The sequence below is a fragment of the Crocodylus siamensis genome, chromosome 1, assembly GCF_052110815.1.
Source record: "Crocodylus siamensis isolate JL-2025a chromosome 1, ASM5211081v1, whole genome shotgun sequence".
Taxonomy (NCBI): domain Eukaryota; kingdom Metazoa; phylum Chordata; order Crocodylia; family Crocodylidae; genus Crocodylus; species Crocodylus siamensis.
In genome coordinates this window covers 281640050-281658985 of record NC_143395.1, presented here as the reverse complement: position 1 = coordinate 281658985, position 18936 = coordinate 281640050, and the positions used below count along the sequence as shown (strand labels likewise).

General features: G+C 39.3%; 2 protein-coding genes across 3 annotated transcripts in view; both read left to right on the top strand.

Moving 5' to 3' along the window:
* Nucleotides 1–6048, top strand: part of WWC3 (WWC family member 3) — a 159302-nt gene extending 153254 nt beyond the window's left edge. For both annotated transcript variants that reach the window (XM_090063951.1, XM_090063946.1), the window contains exon 23: nt 3200–6048. In XM_090063951.1, the coding sequence (XP_089920077.1) occupies nt 3200–3266 (67 nt within the window). In that variant the 3' untranslated portion in view covers nt 3267–6048. The remainder of the gene's footprint in view (nt 1–3199) is intronic.
* A 2511-nt stretch (nt 6049–8559) lies between these two features.
* CLCN4 (Cl-/H+ antiporter 4) overlaps nt 8560–18936 on the top strand; it is a 62521-nt gene continuing 52144 nt past the window's right edge. The window contains exon 1 of the mRNA XM_090063934.1: nt 8560–8654. The gene's annotated coding sequence lies outside the window, so the exon portion shown is untranslated. The remainder of the gene's footprint in view (nt 8655–18936) is intronic.

Sequence of the window (18936 nt, the reverse complement as noted above, 5' to 3'; positions counted from 1 at the left end):
ATTTTCCTTTCCAATCCCCTCCTCCTCTATAGTTGCTGCTCTCTTTCTTTTGCCAAATTCAGTGTTCACTTTGCTTGTCAGTGACATTGTTAAACATTAACACACATTATTGAGACAAAAATAGCCGTTTGTTTCATATATAAGCTACTCTACAGATGCCAAGACATGAAGAGCTTTAACAATGAGTAAATGCTGCAGTGAAGTGACTGGACAGGCAAAAATAGTTACATCTTCATATTTGACTGTAGCTTCATATTTGGCTGTTAAAACCTGTTTACTTGAATTTGTGTTAGAAGCGCTGGGAAGGCTTCAATAAAATCAACACGACTCCAAACTCAGTTCATTTTCTAGTTAAGACATTGATAGGCAGTCTTTGTGCTGCAGCAGGTTGGAATGACCTGACTCAGGTATGATATAGGACAGTACTAGGACCTGCCTACTATCTCCAACACTGCTGCCACTGCTTCTTACTGCAGACTAACTGCAGCATAGGAAAACCTCCCCAGTGCCCAGCTGCAGTGCAGTGTGGACAAAGCCTCATGCAACTGAACACAGCTGAAGATCCTCAGGTCCAAGGGCCGGGGATGTATATTGTTGCTCCTGATTAGAGTATGATAAGAAGGGGACAAACCCCTTTAGGCAGCAACTAAAGAGAGAGAATTGTTGTAAGTTTGGTTTGATATTTTTCATTTTTAAAATAGCAGATTACATGAATCCTATTGTCACAGGCCAGCTGGGCACTGAGTGTATCACTTTAGTTATGGGCTGACTGAGTGCTGCAGCTGTATCAACCACTGGGCTGTTTGGTTCAGGATCAAGGAGGTGAAGTTGGGAGGGAGGCAATGACAAGTTCCACTTAAGAGTAAAAATGAATTTTACTTATAACAGCAAAAAGATATAGTTTATACATATAACAGTTAGTACAGAGGTTAAGCTAATAAACAGACAACATAACAATAAAAATTAAAAATTGGCAGTGATAATAAAAACAGACAAATTAACAAAGAGTTCCCACTTGGTTAGCAACTTATCAATAGTTCCTTTAGTGTCAGGTACACATCAAGTTGATTCAGCGAAGTCGGGCGTCCCTGATCCACAGTGTTGGAGGAGCACTGAGGAAGGTCCCTCAGTTAGGATCTGGTCCTTGCTCACACTGGAAGTAAAGGATCTGGGGGCATGGAACAGCAATAACCATGCTGTTCCGTCCTTCCTGCTGGTCACTTAACGTGCGTGTTCTATGTTAATCTGTTTGCTTTGGAGCCACTCACAATCTTACCCTATAGCTGTTACCCTATGGGGTTAAAAGGTGTTAGAAATTATTATAATAGGTTACTGTCCAAGCTTGGGTTAACCCAATAAGCAAATCACACCACATCACTTTGGGGCTTAAGATTAACATGTTTCTGCCTGAAGTTCAACCCACTAATAATAATTTTTTAAGATATGTTAATTATACCTTGTGGTTAGGTTTGTTAATCTTACTGATGCCAAGCAAAAATGTATTAAATCAGCTAAGTTCGCAGTTTCACTTCTGTTCCACTTTTTAAAACTTATGTCTGTCTTATGACCAGTACAAACAGTTATATATATGTGTATATAATAATATGCGTGTATATTCTTTACAGTTATACTTCAGACAGGCAGGAAACGTTTACAGGAAGCAGTTTCATAAGGTCTATTTTAGCCAATATTTTCAGATACGTTAAAAAGCAGATGTTTTTTGCTACAAGTTGCTCATTAACCCTTTTGGTTTTGGCTATCACACCTATATATTAGGAAACACAAAGCAAGGGGGGAATAAATCAAATGAAAGGGCTGGTATACAAAGGTAATACAAAGCTGTTCCGTAATGCATGTGATCTACATGTACACAATTTATTTTCAAACTTATTCTAGTGTGTATGTTGGTTGTTCAAGGAAAAAAAAGGAAAAATATGAATAAGAATTTCCCTATTCCTTTAAATCTATTAATCCATAAATATGGCACCTATTTTAATTTATTCTTGTATGTGTTCCTTTCCTCTTATATCCAAAAGAATAATGATTCTAAAACTATAAATTGGACTTGGTTTATTATGGACTGTGGGAGATTTTGACTTGGTCTCCAGCAGGGTGCATGGTCCTTTCTGTTGATTTGTAGATTGTAAGGGGCTGGAAGGGACCTCTCAAGATCATCAGGTCCAGCCCCCCTGCACCCAGCAGAAAAGACAACTGAGGTCAGGTGACCCCAGCAAGGTGACTGTCCAGTCTGCTCTTGAAGATTTCCAGGGTAGGTGATTGTATCACCTCTGGAGGGAGTTTATTTCACGGTCTGGACACCCTGACTATGATGTTTTCCCTACAGTTGAGCCTGAAATGGTCTTCCAGGAGTTTGTGACCATTATGCCTGGTTTTCCCCAAGGGTGCCCTGGTGAACAGTTATTCACCAAGCCTTTGATGTATTCCCCTGATCTCCTGAGCACGCTTTAACAACTTTGCAGCAGCAGGGCACTGACCAGCATTGTCCCCCTGCTTTACCTGCGGTGGGTTAGGGTGCTGTGCCTTGTAGTTGTGCAGCAGGGTTGACTCTGTAGGGCTAGTAATAGGTTAGACAAAGATTTGTATGGGATGCTTTAAATAAGGATGATCCTGCCTCAGGCATGGCGTTAGACTTCATCAGCATTTCTCAACCCGTTGGTTGCAACCCAAAAGTGAGTAACAAAAATATATTAAAGGGTCATGAATAAACTTTGAAAATGGATCAACAAATTTTAAAAATAGATTCTCCTTTAAAGGAGAAAAACATGGGAAACAATAGCTTTTCCCTTGCACGCTGGCAGAGTTCCAGCCTGCAAGGGGCTGCTTGGGGCTCCCACTGCCCTCCATACCCACCCCCTGCCTCCCACACTGGAGGGCTGGGACCTGAGGGCAGAGGAGTGGTCAGGAGTGAGGGGCACTGGTTCAGGGCTGGCCATCAGTGTTTACAAATGAATCCTGGTATTAAAAAAAAAAAAAAAAAGCAAGCTTGAGAACCACTGGACTAAATGATTTCCTGAGGTCCCTTCAAGCCCTACATTTCTATGATTCTCTGATAAATCTCTCTCATTAAGTATTTGATTTAAAGTGGTCCTTATGCTAAATAAATATTGAATTTTTCTTAAATAAAAACTGTGTATATATTTGATTCACCTCCTTTTTATCTGTGTGTTTTCAAATACAGAGAGAAGATAGCTTTTTTTACAAGACCAAGGATAAACATACCTCCTCTGCCAGCTGATGATGTATGACATGTTGCATTGTAAACATGAAGTATTTATCTCTTTTATTTTAATGAAGTTATTACACTAGCTGTTTCTTTAAAACAAAGTTTGTGCAAAAGCTAATATACACATTTTGTAAAAAATAAAAAGTAAAAGTAAACAAAAACATATATATAAATATATATATACATATATATATTTTATAATAGTGACTGCAACAAGGCTTGGTTTTTCCTTGTTGTGAAATTGACATCTCTGAAGACAACTTATTTTATAAAAGATCAACTATCCTGTTTAAGAGAGCGTGTACAGTTTTTATGCTGTTTTATTTGACTTAAAGGCTGGAAGACAGAAACAAAGTGAGTTCAGGCAAATTCACTGTAGTGTAATTTATTTATAGTGTCTTTTTTCCTTGAAGGAAAATACCTACTTTTAAGATGTATTTTAAGACTGAAATTTTTGTTCTTCAGTATTTGTCATACAGTAGAATGGAAACATTGAGCTGGTTTTGTTTCTGATACCTGAAATGAAAATACTATGTTCTAAATTTTGTCACTTTCATCAGCTTTACTCTCTGTATCTTATTATGTACATTATATCCTTTAGCACTGTCTGTGTTATAGAAAAATATTATCTCCTGCAGTGTTTTTAATACTGATTAAAATGCCAGTAAACATTGCAGAATTCATTTGCATGTTCTTACTGTGCGCTAATCAATTGTTTTCATTTCAGTTGTGTCTATGTATCTTTATATTCTTGATTCTCAATTTAAACGGGGGAAGAAGAAGGGTGGCAGGTCTTTGTTTTTGCTGTTTTTATAAATGGAGCTAAAGGGGGATTGTAAGTTTGTCATATTAATATAATCATTAAATGAATATAGCATTTGAACAGTTTTCAAGATCATGGCCTGATGCAGAAAACCATTTGAGACCCAATTCTGTAAAGCACCTCTCTTCAAGAAGGCTGTCAAAAGCACATGAATGAGTGCTTTCTTGAATAGAAATGCTTCCTAGGAACCATCTGGCCCTAGAATAAAGAGCTCACTCGATTGTCAGTTGGGCCTGCTAGGACTTGGTAAGGAGTAGCTTTACGTGTTACCAATTGCTTTAATATAGGACTGTCACCCTAAATTCCCGAGAATGCCAGTTTTGTGTCCTTGCATCTTGCAAGTATGTAAAAATACTTCTTACTAAGCTACTATATGCAATTTCTAATATTTTTTTCTAATTATATGTTAACAGCCGAAAAGAGTGCCATGTTCAAGGCTTATTCAGCTAAATTGCTGGAACAACCAGATCAAAAATATAGCTTTCTCTTTGTTAATGGGAGGGCATCAGGTCAAATTTGGCCCTGAATTTGGGTTTCATAAAAAAAACAAATAAATATGCTAGACTGATGACCAATAGAATATTGTTATTATTTTGTTATACACAAGTCAACATTCCCTTAATGTTTGAAACGCGTTCATTGTAGCATTCTGTAATAGCACGAGAACCTGAAAGTCAAACTGAGTCTCTTTTCATTGCCCAAAATGAGGCAAAAAGAAAGTGGAATGTAAGTTGTGATAAATATTTTAAATTAAAAATGCTAAATAAGTAAGCAAGTACTACTTGATTCCAGGGATGGAAAGTATAAAATTAATTCTATCCCCTTTTGCCTGGCATTGTCCATGAAGTTCGAACCATCCCATCATTTGACTTGCCAAAAAGAGTATGCAAAATTGAGGAATATTGGCTTTGTCACAGTAAGAACCCTCATGTGTCTCTTCTTGGCAGTGGATTTAGATAGCTGTGGACTATGGTTCTTGTATCTAGATAAGAGAGATATGAAAATGCACAGTACATCAACCCAAAACAAATAAAGAAAGACAATTGAAGGACATGTCAGTGTTGGGATAAAAGTCTAAGAACAGCACCTTTTTCATTGCTCGTTACTTGAAGAGCTCAGTACACTAGAGGGAATTCATGCATGTTGCTTACAGCGGTTGCCATTAAAATGGCACTGTTTACCAACGGTTGCTATGCAGTGGTATCTGAGATATCACAAACTTATTGTAAACTTAGAATAGGAAATAAAAATGAAGTATCTGATGGTATATCTTGCTCATTTTACATGGTAACCACTGTACAGCATCCATATACCTTGCCAGTCTAAGTTTTTGACTGTTGTAATAAGTCCTATTTTGATGTGGTAATGAGTCATCATATTCAGTATTCATCTCTCTTGTTTTTGTCATGACTCTGTATGATTATGTCATTTGTATTATTTGAAAAGTATTTCTTCTACAAAATAAAATAATTTGCCAAAAATGTGAACAAATCTTTGTTGATTACCACCTTATAAGATGATGGTTGAAATAGTTTACATTAAGTGTACTGTAATAATACCCTTTACAAAGTAATTTTGTATTGTTGAGCATTGTTGTTTAGTTCAATGTAGTCATGTTTCAAACTAACAGGCAAGGTTAGGGAGCTTGTAAAACCAAACAGTTTTAACAGATTACCCTTGAGCCGTGAAAGGGATGCAGTGCCAGGCATGGAAATATTCTCCCACTACCACTCTATTGAAAATAAAGGTGACATCTATGCCAGATGCTCATAATTAAGTTATTTCTGGACTTATTTTTATATATTTTTTGCTATGATGAACAGTTGCCCTTGGAAAAAGGTGATCAAGATTTCCCAACTAAGGTTTAATTTGTATTTTGCATAGATGTGCTGCAGATGGCTTTTTCATATTTCTTCCTGTTTATGAATTTACTGCACAGTAGGGTTCTCAAAATTGCACAGAATAAAGATATGTACCGTTATATGAATTTTAGTCTCATTTTCTGTTGCTGAGCCAGACCAGACCACTTTCTTTACAGGAGATATCTGAAAATGGATATGCAATATGTGTGGAGAAATGATGGATTACATTTTTAGCTGTACAGCTCTAGACAGCATAAGCACAGACGAGATGATAGGACTAAACATATGATGCTGTTCTCATTTCAGTGTTTACAAGTGGATACAGTAGTTAGAACTATTTTTAAACCATCCTCTAGAAAGAGTCTGAACATTTTAGCTTTCACTCATTCACTGCCATCATAAACAACAAAATGCGTACGTTAATAGAACACTACATTATAAAAACAAAAATCTTACAGTCCTTTCTACTGCTGCTATGCTGCATATATTACAAGATGGTACTTTAAAGTAAGTGTTACATAAATGTTTTGCTTCTATAATGTTTTACCTCTTGGGCTCAGCTAATCATATATATCAGTGTTAACTGCAGATCTTGTTGTGTACGATATAACATACAGAATTTTATTCTGAGTGAAGACCATGCTTCTTATACATCTAGTGTACTTTTAAGTTCAGAGGAAAACTACAAATAGAAAATATTATGTGAGAAGTTTCACTTGCAGGGAGAATATTTCAGAGGCTCATGAAATTCTTTTGCTTTCCTTAGCACAGTCTTTTTCAAAACATCATGTTAAATATAGCTTCTTTTTCAATATTCATTATAAGAGTATAAATTGACTGGATTTCTTGAAAGGAATTTTTGTTAAATATTTGGAAATGGTGAACATAAATTATGCATTTCAAACCATTTGTATAGCTGAAATGCTAGAAAATAACCAGCATTTGTGGGGTTAAAACCTTTTAGAGGATATTTTTAGTTGCATATGTTTCTGTAAAATACAGAAGTTGCATGTAAGTGTCTGGATGTTATAATTTCATTTTCTGCGGTCAGGTAGCATGCCAGCAGTGTTCCTTCAGTGTAGTAGTAATGAGATCGTCACACTAAAAATATACCTGAAGCATGTGTTGGGGAGAAAACTAAACTTCAGGGTGAGTTCAGTGGAAATAACCAATACAAATGGGAGAAGAAAACCATTAATTTAGAAACTTTTGTACAGTAAAAATAATTTCCTGTGTTCATACTCATTTAATTAAAACATTAATTTACTATCTTATTAACCTTGTTAATGTTTACATTATCTGTCAAGTTGCACAGAAATTCCTGAAATGAGGCACCTGGACAACTGATAAATTAAATGGTGCTAATCTCAATTTCAGCTAAAATCTGAACTGTCAGCTAATAATCTGCATTGAAACTACTGTTGTAGTAGGGTGAGAGTTTCAAAAGTACAAAAGTCTATGCAATAGTGACATTTCATTTTAATCATGGAAAAATTTGGATTTCGGGTTGTTTTTTTTAACCCCCAAATTGGGGATTTTTTTATCAGAGAAAACCAGGATCCCTGCTTATAAATGGGGAAATACAGAAATAGTAGTTTCTGCTGCCTAAGTTTTTGACAGGGAAAGCAGAAGTAAGACTACTCATACTCTACAGGGAGAAGAATAGTGAGCACCCTGGGCTCCCTAGCTGCTGCGATTGAGTGAGTTAGTTACCAATATTTTCAAATAAAGATTTTTTTTTCTTTGTTCTGCCTTTCAAAAACTAGATGCGTGTATTATATTATTGTGGGGAGGGTTTTATGTTGTATGTGAGAATATATAGTATCTTTAAGGATGTAATGCTTGTGAAATACTTCATGGAAAAAAGTAAGGAAGGATCGAATAGAAAAATGTTAGGGAGGGATTTGACTGAAGGAGCAGTAATAGATTTGTACACATGTACAGGACTATTTCAAACGCAAGGGACTGTCTGGAGAAGGGAGGATCACTAAATAGGATCCATATCAGTTATGGACAGAGCAAAATTGATGAAGAAAAGAGTAGAGATAGTGAGGTGCCGAGTCTTAAAAGTGAAGGTAAGCAGAACTGATGCAGAAGATAGAAGAAAGTCCGCGTAAGTGTTCCAAGAATACAAAATGGATTTTGAAAAAAAGAATGTTTTTGAGAAGTTTTGGGTAGATGAAGGAAAGAAAGAGTAAGGTGAGAATCAGGCATGTCAGAATATTGCAGAGCCATTATGAAATTGTGGCTTGTGCCATTTTCAAACTAACGTGTTTATTACACCCTGTCATTTTATGAAATATGTAATAGTGCATCTGAGGATTTCTGTGATATATTAATAATATAACATATGGGCACAGAGATTTCATAGCCACTTCAGTTTTTCCATATTACCAATGTGATTTATTATTGCTGTAACAACAAATCATAGCCCCCTTTCTAGATCTGAAAAAGCTGTATTCCATTTTGGTGACTAGAGATTTTTTAAATTGCAACACTATATGAAAAGGCTGAGTATGCTTGCACTGCCTCAACTGAATGTTGCAGGGTTACAAGCCAGTCTTTCTCCCTTTCCCTCTCCCTATCAGATATCCTATAGAGGGAGAATGCAGTCATGTGACACTTACTGCTTCCTCCCCATGACATCATTGGTGTTGCAGCCATAGCAGTAAAGAAAGGATGCTACCAAATCTGTGGGATTGGGCTAAATGATGTTGCATTGCAGGTAAGAGACCCAATTCTCAAAAAGCTAAGTTACCAGTGTCTCTCTTTCTTTGTTTCTCTCTCTCTTACCAGTAAGGCCTTACACAGAAAATAAAACAGAGCAGTCTCTGTGTAGGCATCGGTTTGCAGTGGCAGAAGCTGCTTTGCTGGTACTTGATAGATCTTCCGGCTGCCATCTCTAACAGAAATGCTGCCAGATGGAGCTTTAAAGCTGAAGAAAGCCCATTGTCTCTGTATTCTGATGTGGATGCTTCTTGTACATGTCAAATTGTGTATTTATTATAGCAGCTTCTCTCTATGGTATGGAGGAAAAAATAGCATGTTAGCTATTTCCCCCCCCCTTTTTTTTTCTGACACTTTAAACAATTTAGTAGAGATAAATTTGTTTAGTCCCTTAAAAAAAAAAGACTAATCTGAACTGCGGGGGCAGGGAGAGGGTTTCAGCTGGTACATAATGGAGGAGAGAATTCTATTGTTATTTTTTGATGACCCACTTTTAAGTACCTAGTCCAGCAGTTTTCTGGCATGAACCATTTGCATATTGTCAAGTAGTTTTTGCTGACAAAGCTTTTGTCTAATAGTATAAGCAATGAAAATAAATCCTCAGGAAAAACACAAGTAAACAAGTAGTGTGTTGCTAGTTAAACACGTGCTAATAATAAGCAGATTGTTAAGCCTAAATAGATTTTTTTTGGCAATTGTATGTTTAAAAATTGCAGAAAAAAACTAACTCCATCTTTTTTATCTTCTCTTAAATACATAGAGAATACAAATATATGAAGACTGTTTGATAGAATGAGGTGACTGCTGTTTTACGGTGTTTGTACTTCATTAAAAAATTTATTTAACTAAAATTGCAGTTGCTGGGAGTTTTAAGATGCAAGAAATCAAAAATCACTCTGAAGTGCACGATGATCAGGAGTAAAATAAACCTGTGTTCATGCATTTTTAAGAAGCTTGTCTTTGCCAGAGAATGGAGGATGACTCAGCCACAGCCGCAGCAGGCAAATGATCAGGTGACTTTCTAGTCAGTAGATGAGAAGTTTTTTTGGCCCTTCAAATTCACGTTATTTGGTCATGCAATGTTTTGACCATGTACAGTGCACATAAAGCATTACAGGACTGATGCTGTGTACATATACCCCAATGTGGGAAATATAGCTTTCTTATGTCTTTAAATGTATTCTATGTCCTAGTGAAAGAGGTAATTTACATTTCAAAGTAAATAGAAAAGTATCCATACACTATCACTCATTTTTTAAACTAATATCCTGTAAAGTATTAAAAACCTGAAGTACAAGGGATTTGGGCTCCATATGCCTTTCAGAAAACTCTTAACAGCAAATCTGATAGAGAAAAGCTCTTCTATTTAATTTCCAAAGAGATCTTTCATCTGCAGCACTTCAGGATAAAACCAACATGAACAAATTTTCAACTGCTATATTATTGAGATCACACTATATTCCAGTGTATATTCCAGTCTTACCGACATTTGATTTATTTTTTCCAGCCCTTTCTGAAATTTGAGAGAGTTGTGTGAATTCTCTCTCTCTCACTTAAACTGCTAATTATATTCCTGTTCAAAAATGCCAGAGTGCTTGTCACCCACTACTATGGCTTTTTGCCAAATTTAAAAGATGCCCCACAATTTAAAAGAGAAATGTAATTTCTTGCCCCCTCTGTGGCCATATTTGAATTAATTAATGACATCTACTGGGAACAAAAGTTCTCCCAGCAGATCTAAGCCAGGCATTTTTTCTGCACCAGAATGACAAGACAAGGTATCAAGCGAATTATATGCTCAACTGGATTTTAAAAAGGAAAGAAGGAAAGAAAACTTCTGTTTTCAGTTAGGCTTCTAAAGGGGAAAATGGGTGGAATTGGGGTGCATAAGTAAAGAACTGCTATCTTAAATCCCCACCCAGCCCATCTGAGTCTGAGGCACCTAAATTCTGTAACTGCCTTTAAAGCTCCTAATCCTACAGTCTGTTTCTATGCATGCCCAAAAGCATCTTAGTCTTTCCAGGGAGTGATTCTCTCACTCCGAAGCCCATTCAAAATTCAGAACCTAGGCTTGCTTTTGCATGTTCCGAATGGTGTTCTTTTTCTGAGCGTACTCATGGATCAGCCTTCACATGAAGGGCAGGGGCAGCTGTCTTTTAAAACACCAAGAGAAGGAAGAAATAAAGCTGGCTATGTAAAATTGGAGGTATAATAGCTAACTTGGCTATTACTAATAGCTTTCTATTACCCCTTACAAAGTACTATATTTGTTTGTGTACACTTGCATCATTTTCTCTCAAAATCAGCCCTTCCAAATTGGGGTTAAGCAAGAAGCTGTTGTCTTTGCTGGAACAGAAGCATGCCTGGAGATGTGCATGACATGCAGCTGCCACTTGTCTGGCTCAACAAGCTTAAAGGGGTAGAGTCTTGTGTTAACTCTCTTTCAGCTGTAGCTATTGACTGGGCACTGTAGCTTGTGCCTGAAGGAGCAAGAGAAGTCCTGGTAGTATCCTGATGAGGCTTTTGATGTGGAAGTAGCTCTTTATTTACAGGAACTTTTATATAAAGAATTACTTGTAATAAAGAACTAATAGTCTTACTTTTGCAAAGGGATAGGGCCTAAACTTGTGTTACATGGAATAAGTAATTTTGAGAGCATAAAGTTTCCAGGAAGCATGGCATCCCAGGAGGCAGTCTGGCTGAGGCAGCTGGTACCAGAAATTTCCTAGTGTGGAGATTCCTGCGGCCTCACCCGGGCTCTCCTGGCATGGCACACTTCCTAGATACTCTATTCCCAGGATGACTTAATGTCACACAGTCAACCATGACTTGAAGGAGGGGAGGATATATTCCCAATCTTCTGCCTTACGGAAACAAGTAATTACAGGTGTCCATCTCTCTCTAGAATTGTTATTTATTTCCATGTCAAAATTAATTTTAAACTAATAGTAAATAATATACTTCTGGGTTCGATTCCATCCTCTGTCTCGGACGATTCCAAATCCACATCTCTCACTTCCTGGCAGTCTTCTGACCACTAGGCTGTATAAGTGCTTGGGTGGGAGGCCCTCCACAGCCCTATTTCACTTTGCAAAAAAGAATGCAAGGTTCACTGGGCCAGAGAGGGAACAAATGAGAGTAAGTTATGTAGTCTAGTGGGTAAGGCACTCACTTTTAAAAGGGTGTTCTTGAGGCCTGGGCCATGCTTCAAGGACTGCTTATACATTTTATTTTAAATAGACATGGACTAAAGTGAGTTTGAATCCTTGCAGGTCAAGGCAGGAATTGAACCTGAGTCTTCCACATAGTGGTGAGTGTCCTAACAAGGGATTTGAAGTAAGGAAAGACAGAAACTTCTGTCTTCTCTGTCAGCTGTTTTAAAAGAAAACACAGACAGCAGAACCTCAGGGAGGGTTTGTGAACCCTGATGGGAGAGAAGCATCTGCCTGCAGCCCTGGATACTAAGGGTGGGTGACACGCCATCCGGCCACTGGGGATACACTGACCCAAAAAGGTTGAAAACCCATGTTATAGACCAGGGCTGGGCAATTATTTGGGACGGAGGGCCACTTACTGAGTTTTGGCAAGCCATCAAGGGCTGCATGGCAGGCATCCAGGGGCAGATAAATGTTAATTTTCTCAATTTTTTAGGGGCCCCGTGGGCCAGATAGAATGGCCTGGTGGGCCACATCTGGCCCATGGGCCACATTTTGCCCACCCCTGTTATAGACTAACTCATTCAGAGAAGCATGAGCTTTTGTGGGCTAAAAATCAGTTCCATAGATCTAAAAATTGATCTTATAAAATTTTCTGTGACGTTTCATAGCATCTCACAAAGTAGGTTGTAGTTCATGAAACCTCAAGCCTCTCTGAATGAGTTTATAAGGCACTAACCTCTTCTACCATCTGGCTACTTTTAGACAAACACCACTACCTCCCTCTCTATTCTTAGGAGTACTGTTAGTTTAAATCTCTTGATTTTCCCCTGGATTCCCCAAACCTAACTGGTCTTTACTTTTTATGCTATATCACAATTGTAAATGACTATAGGTTTTTTTGAGGTGGCAACTCACTGCTTTAGTTATAAAGAGCCTTTAAACATTTTTGAACAGCATTGTTTAGACAGAAGGTCAATAAATTAATCAAATAGTCTTACATTGCCCATGAGTACTTTTCAAACCGATTAAAATGCAATTTAACTTGTCAGTGATTCAGCACACTTGCCTTCTCAAAAGATGTCTTGCAAATCATTATTCAGTGTCATTTTTCTTTATATTTAGAAACATGTTTTATAAACTTTTATGTTCAAAATGCTCTATGTAATGAGGTGTCAAGCAGCTGTTATTACTTTATCTCTTATACATGAGTGTGTGCATGTGCATGATATGGGAGTTTTTGTTAAAAAGACTAGTTTTTCTTAAAAGTTATGGTCAGATAATAATCTTCATGCCACTTTGAGATTGAAGTTAATCAAAATATCTAACAAGTTTGAGAAGTGTTTATAGAAGCTGCAGCAGACTGGTCGCCATCCCTAGTGCCTTTTTAATCCAGCATAAGGGTTTCTTCCAATACAGGTGCTTTTTCTGTCAGTCATTTTCTTCAAGGACCTACAATTTAAGGCTGCTCATCTCAAGCTACATCTGCTAGACCACTCTGTGAGAGCAACTTCCAACCAAAAAAATAACAATCCCTATCACAGAGAAGCTAGAGAAGCCTTTTGGCTAACATTTGTTTGAGCACACATTATACCTGCAGTCAGGCAGTATCATGAAGGCCTGAAGAACTGATGCCAACCACCTCAATACTGGTAACACCAGACACCTTAGTACTTATGCTAAAGCCTGAGACACAATTGATCTAATTTACATGATTTTGTGTAAGCAGTATAGTTTAGATGAGTAGTAAACAGAACACACATTTGCCCTTTGGTGGAGGGAGCAAATCTTTGGGTTCCACCATTTTTAAACCAGTCTATTTCTGCCACACTTCCGTTGTTATGGGTATAGACTGGTTTGTGTGTCAAATTTCTGTTCTCTTACAGGTCTAGAGCAGTTTCCTAGTCCTAGAGCTTAGATGCTGTAGCCCCAGTCCTGCACAGGCTCCTAACATCATCACCCTGTTCAATAAAACCAGTACCTGTGTCCATCTCTGACAATGATTCTCAACAGCTGTAACATAACTAAAGGTGGGTAAAAGGGGCACATTCTCTGGGTGCCAAGTTAGGACAGGTGCTGAATCACCCCCTTACCCCCACAGAGTCTGTACCCCAGGAACATACTCAAGCCAGGAACTCCAAAATTATTCCTGGCAGCTGCTGCTGCTGATACTGCATTAAGAGGAACAGCTGGGGTGGGCAGAGCACATGTGGCAACAGCAGCTCACCTGGGAACTGTTTAGGAGTTCCAAACATGTTCAAACATGAAAGGAAACGTGGCCAAATATGAATGATCTGGAGATCATTCAAAAAATGGTGTAACTGAGTTCTGGGTCAGCTTGGAATGGCATAGGGGAACAAGAGATCTGGCAACAAGCTTCATACTATATGCACAAGTAAACCCAGTAAAGAAAGCATCTCCAGAAACACACCTGTGTTTAAGAGGAACTCCCTCTCCCAGATTTCTAGAAACACATGGTAAACCCACCCTATAAAGATACTGTTAGCTGCCCATGCTAGAACCAGATGAGAGTTCCTAACAGGAGAAAGCAAAGGAGGAATTTATTTGATTCCTGATTCCACACACACAATCCTCCCGGTAGCCAAACCAAGCATCATCTCTTTGAATCCATTTCTGTTGGTTTAGAGAGGCATAAACTTTCATAGGTGATTGCTTACCTTATTAGATGCTATTGTACCTATTAGATGCTGCCCTGCCTTCTGCCTGCCTTCAACTAAAATAGCTAATTACCTCTTGTCATTACTGTTGTTATAGGCTAAGTATGGACAGTCATAAAGTGAGGTTGAGTTGATTCAATTTTTGCCGGTTGGTCTAAGCTGTGTAGACTGAACCAATATGCAAATGAACAGATATTCACTTTTGATCCCAGAAATGTATCCACATGCCTCCAGTGATCCAGGCCACAAGCTGGGGAGGTCTAGAGCACACCTCCTGCTTGGCTGAAGCAGACAGCTTGAACCAAAGCTAGCCCGCCCAGCTTGGGGGGGGGGGTTTACAGGGGAGGTGCTAAGCATCCTGGGATGCTGGAGGGCTGTGAGTTAACTTGAATTTGGAGGGCATCTGGGACAAAAGGTCAATAAACTGATTTAACCTAAATCAGTTAAGTCTGGTACTATATCCATCCAGGTTTATCTGAAACCAGCTTCAGCCATTTTGAAAGCAGTTTGTGTGCACTGAGCTTCAGTTGTGTTACAGATCTGAATCAGTTTCTAATAACTTATATTGGTTTATGTGTAACTTCTGTCCCTAGCCGTAGTGTCCTGGTCCTATTTATTGATGAGTTCCTACTTCAGTTTTAGCTGTATATGTAAGGTGCATTGATTTGATCTTGAGTTGGATGCCCCTCATAGGTTTCCTGCTAAAGAAATTCCCAAGTGAATATTTTGTATCTGGTGAATGTGGGCATGTACCACAGAGACTGAAAATATTACAAGACTCAGTGCAGGACTAAGACTGTTTCCCTTGAAAGAACAACTTATAAATACGCAGAAATGAAAGATGCTTTTCCTTGACAGATTCCTGAATTTTTGCCAAAGAATGTTATAATGGCTAAAGCAGATCACTATCAACAGCCTGTGGCTCACATGCAGGAAACTTTGCCATGTGTAGCAGGGGGGTGGGGAGGAGGTGGAGGTGACAGAGCATAATATGTGGCCTCTTCATTAAGATTCTGAGCCTAAAAATAGTAGAGTTGAAGCATAAAGGATCTCCTCAACAAATTCAGAATGACAGTCATCCATCAACATGCAAAATGCTTTGTGATATTTGCCATCCAGTAAATTAATACGGATTAAGTCACAACTACCCAGAGGTCATTTAAAATCCTGATTGTGTAGCAGTGGTTCAAGGGAGTTTGCTTTTAATAGAGCTTTGACTATAATAAACTATTGTGTAATTGTTGGCACTGTATCAGGAAAAAATCCCAAGGCATCCTTTGCTCTGTTCTGATTTGTAACAGCCAAATACTGCCACATTTGTTTTATATGGTGGCTCTCTATGCCTTGAAGAAGGTCTAAACCAGGGGTTCTTAACCTGGGGTCCACGGACCCCCAAGGGCTCTGTGGATAGATTTCAGGGGGTCCGTGAACTTGGATGCGAAAAAAATTACATCTTTATTTTCACTAACCTCTTTGTATTTTATTTTATGCATTTAAAAACATTATTCTGGGAAGGGGTCCATAGGCTTCACCAGACTGCCAAAGGGGTCCAGGGCACAAAAAAGGTTAAGAACCCCTGGTCTAAACAAATACGAATTGCATAAGCCTACAATGCCACCTCAGCTTCCTCAGTCCTGCCCCTTCATTCTTCAGTCTCATTTCATAGATTCATAGACATTAGGGCTGGAAGGGACCTTGCAAGATCATCAGGTCCAGCCCCTTGCATTTCCTACTTTTTAAAGCAAAGGATTATTTTAGGCCTAATTGCTTGAAATCTGCAGAAGAGCAAATTCCATAGAGTTAAATTGAGACTTTTTTCCCTCAAGGAAAATAGAATAAAAATGTAATCACATCATTGATTTTTTTTGTTGATAGAAATATTATAGGTATAGAAGTCATTGAATAACTCTGATATATTGAAAGTAACTTGAAACTTGTTGAAATTTCATAAAATAAAAATACGTCTGCTGCTCTCTCATGTGTCCAATTAAAACAGAAAACAGGATGAAGAGAATGTACCAGGGAACTAACTTTTTTTTTATGTGCTGGAACTAGGCACTTTCCTTTGACAGCTATTCAGCTAATTTCTACAGCCAGTATGCTTTTCAGCTTGCTCTGTTTTCTAATTTTAGTCTGTGCTTGCTACATGAAATACATTTCACATAGTATCAATCCATATGCTACCTAGAACTTCATTTCACTGATACAAACCTTCTAGTTTCTAGCACAAATTATATCAATACAAAAAAAACCAGTTTGTTTTAATTCTAAGCAGTTTATTACTCATTTATAGAACTTTTCTTTAAATTTAGCCATTGAGCACCTCAGAACCCCCAAAAATTGAAATTGGCACATGATAAGAACAATCTTTGTGTTCATTGGTCTGCTGTGGTCATGTGCATGTCACCCCCCAGAATATACGTGCCTATTGTGGTATCTTGAATTCTTTTGGCTTGTTTGTTAACACTGGACTCTGTCAACTTCACATAAGTCCACTTTGCTTTGTTAGTGTTTTAAAAAATAATTTAAAATAGTCAAGAGGGGAGAATTTTTGTCAGTGATACATTTATAGAAGACTTGGACAAGTTTTTGAATGCAGTGCATTACATTCAAAAGCTTGTCTAACCCAACCATGCAGTTGGTCCAATAAAAGATATCACACACACAAATTCCTTGCCTCTTGTATACTTCTTAGACCATTATGGCTACCAACATCACGTGATTACTACCACAACATGGTAAAAATATTCAAATTTAGAAAATATATGGGAAACACTGGGGCTAGGGACAGAAGCTACACATAAACCAATTAAAGTGATCAGAAGCTGGTTTAAACTTGTAACAGAACAAAAGCTCAACATACGTAAACCAGTTTCAAAATGGCTGAAACTGATTTAAGATAAACCTGGTTGAATGTAGTATCAGATTTAACTGATCTGGGTCAAACTGGTTTATAAAACTTCTGTTCCAGACCCCTTCCTAGTTCTAGTTAAATCAGAGTCCTCCAGCATTTTGCAGCCTTGGGCTGGACTGTGCTATCTGGTGCAGAAAGCAGTGCTGACCCTGCCCCTCTGCTCCTTAGTTGGAGCAGTGAGGGCTGGCTGACATGGAGATGAGGGGGTGGCAAGCCTGGTGGGGGATGCAGCCCAGTCAGGACAGTTTCATAGTTTCTAGGGTTGGAAGGGACCTGAGCAGATCATCTAGTCCGACCCCCTGCCATGGCAGGAAAGAATACGGGGGTCAAACGACCCCAGCAAGATGTTCATCTAACCTCCTCTTAAACACCCCCAGGGTAGGAGCCTGCACCACTTCTCTTGGAAGCTGGTTCCAGACCCTAGCCGCCCTGACCGTGAAGTAACGCCTCCTGATATCTAACCTAAACCTACCCTCTGCCAGCTTGTGACTGTTATTCCTGGTCACTCCTGGCGGTGCTCGGGGGAACAGTGACTTCCCCAATGCCTGCTGATTCCCCCCTGACTGGTTTATAACAGGCCACAAGATCCCCACTCAGCCCTCTCTTTTGGAGGCTGAACAGGTTCAGGTCCTGTAGCCTCTCCTCATAGGGCCTGCCCTGTTGTCCCCTGATCATACGAATGGCCCTCCTCTGGACCCTCTCCATGCTGTCGACATCCCTCATGAAGTGTGGTGCCCAGAACTGGACGCAATACTCCAGCTGCGGCCTGACCAGTGCCACATAGAGGGGGAGGATCACCTGCTTGGACCTGCTCGAGATGCATCTGTGGATGCATGCCAAGGTGTGGTTAGCCTTCCTGACTGCCTCCCCACACTGCTGGCCCATGTTCATCTTGGAGTCAATGGTGACCCCCAGGTCCCTTTCCGCCTCCGTGCTGACAAGAGGGGAGTTCCCTAAACTGTAGGTATGGTGCCGGTTGTTCCTCCCCAGGTGCATCACCTTGCACTTGTCTGTGTTGAAACCCATCCTATTCTCGTCTGCCTACCCTTGTAACCTGTCTAGGTCTGATTGTAGCCTGTTGCATCCTTCCAGCGTGCCCACGTCCCCCCTCATCTTAGTGTTATCAGCATATTTGAACAGGGTGCTTTTTACCCCCTCATCCAAATCGCTGATAAAGATGTTGAACAGTGCGGGCCCGAGGACCAAGCCCTGCGGAACCCCACTGCCCACGTCCTTCCAGGTTGAGAAGGACCCATCCACTACCACCCTCTGGGTGCGGCCCTCCAGCCAGTTGGCGACCCATTTGACTGTGTGGGTGTCTACACCACAGCCCCCCAGTTTCTTAATGAGAACGGGGTGAGAGACAGTGTCAAAAGCCTTCTGGAAGTCCAGGAAGATTATATCCACTGCTACCCCTGCATCTAATGATCTGGTGATCTGATTGTAAAAGGCCACCAGGTTGGTCTGACAGGACCTGCCACTGATGAACCCATGTTGGTTGCCCTTCAGCATGCAATCTCCTGCTGGCCCTTC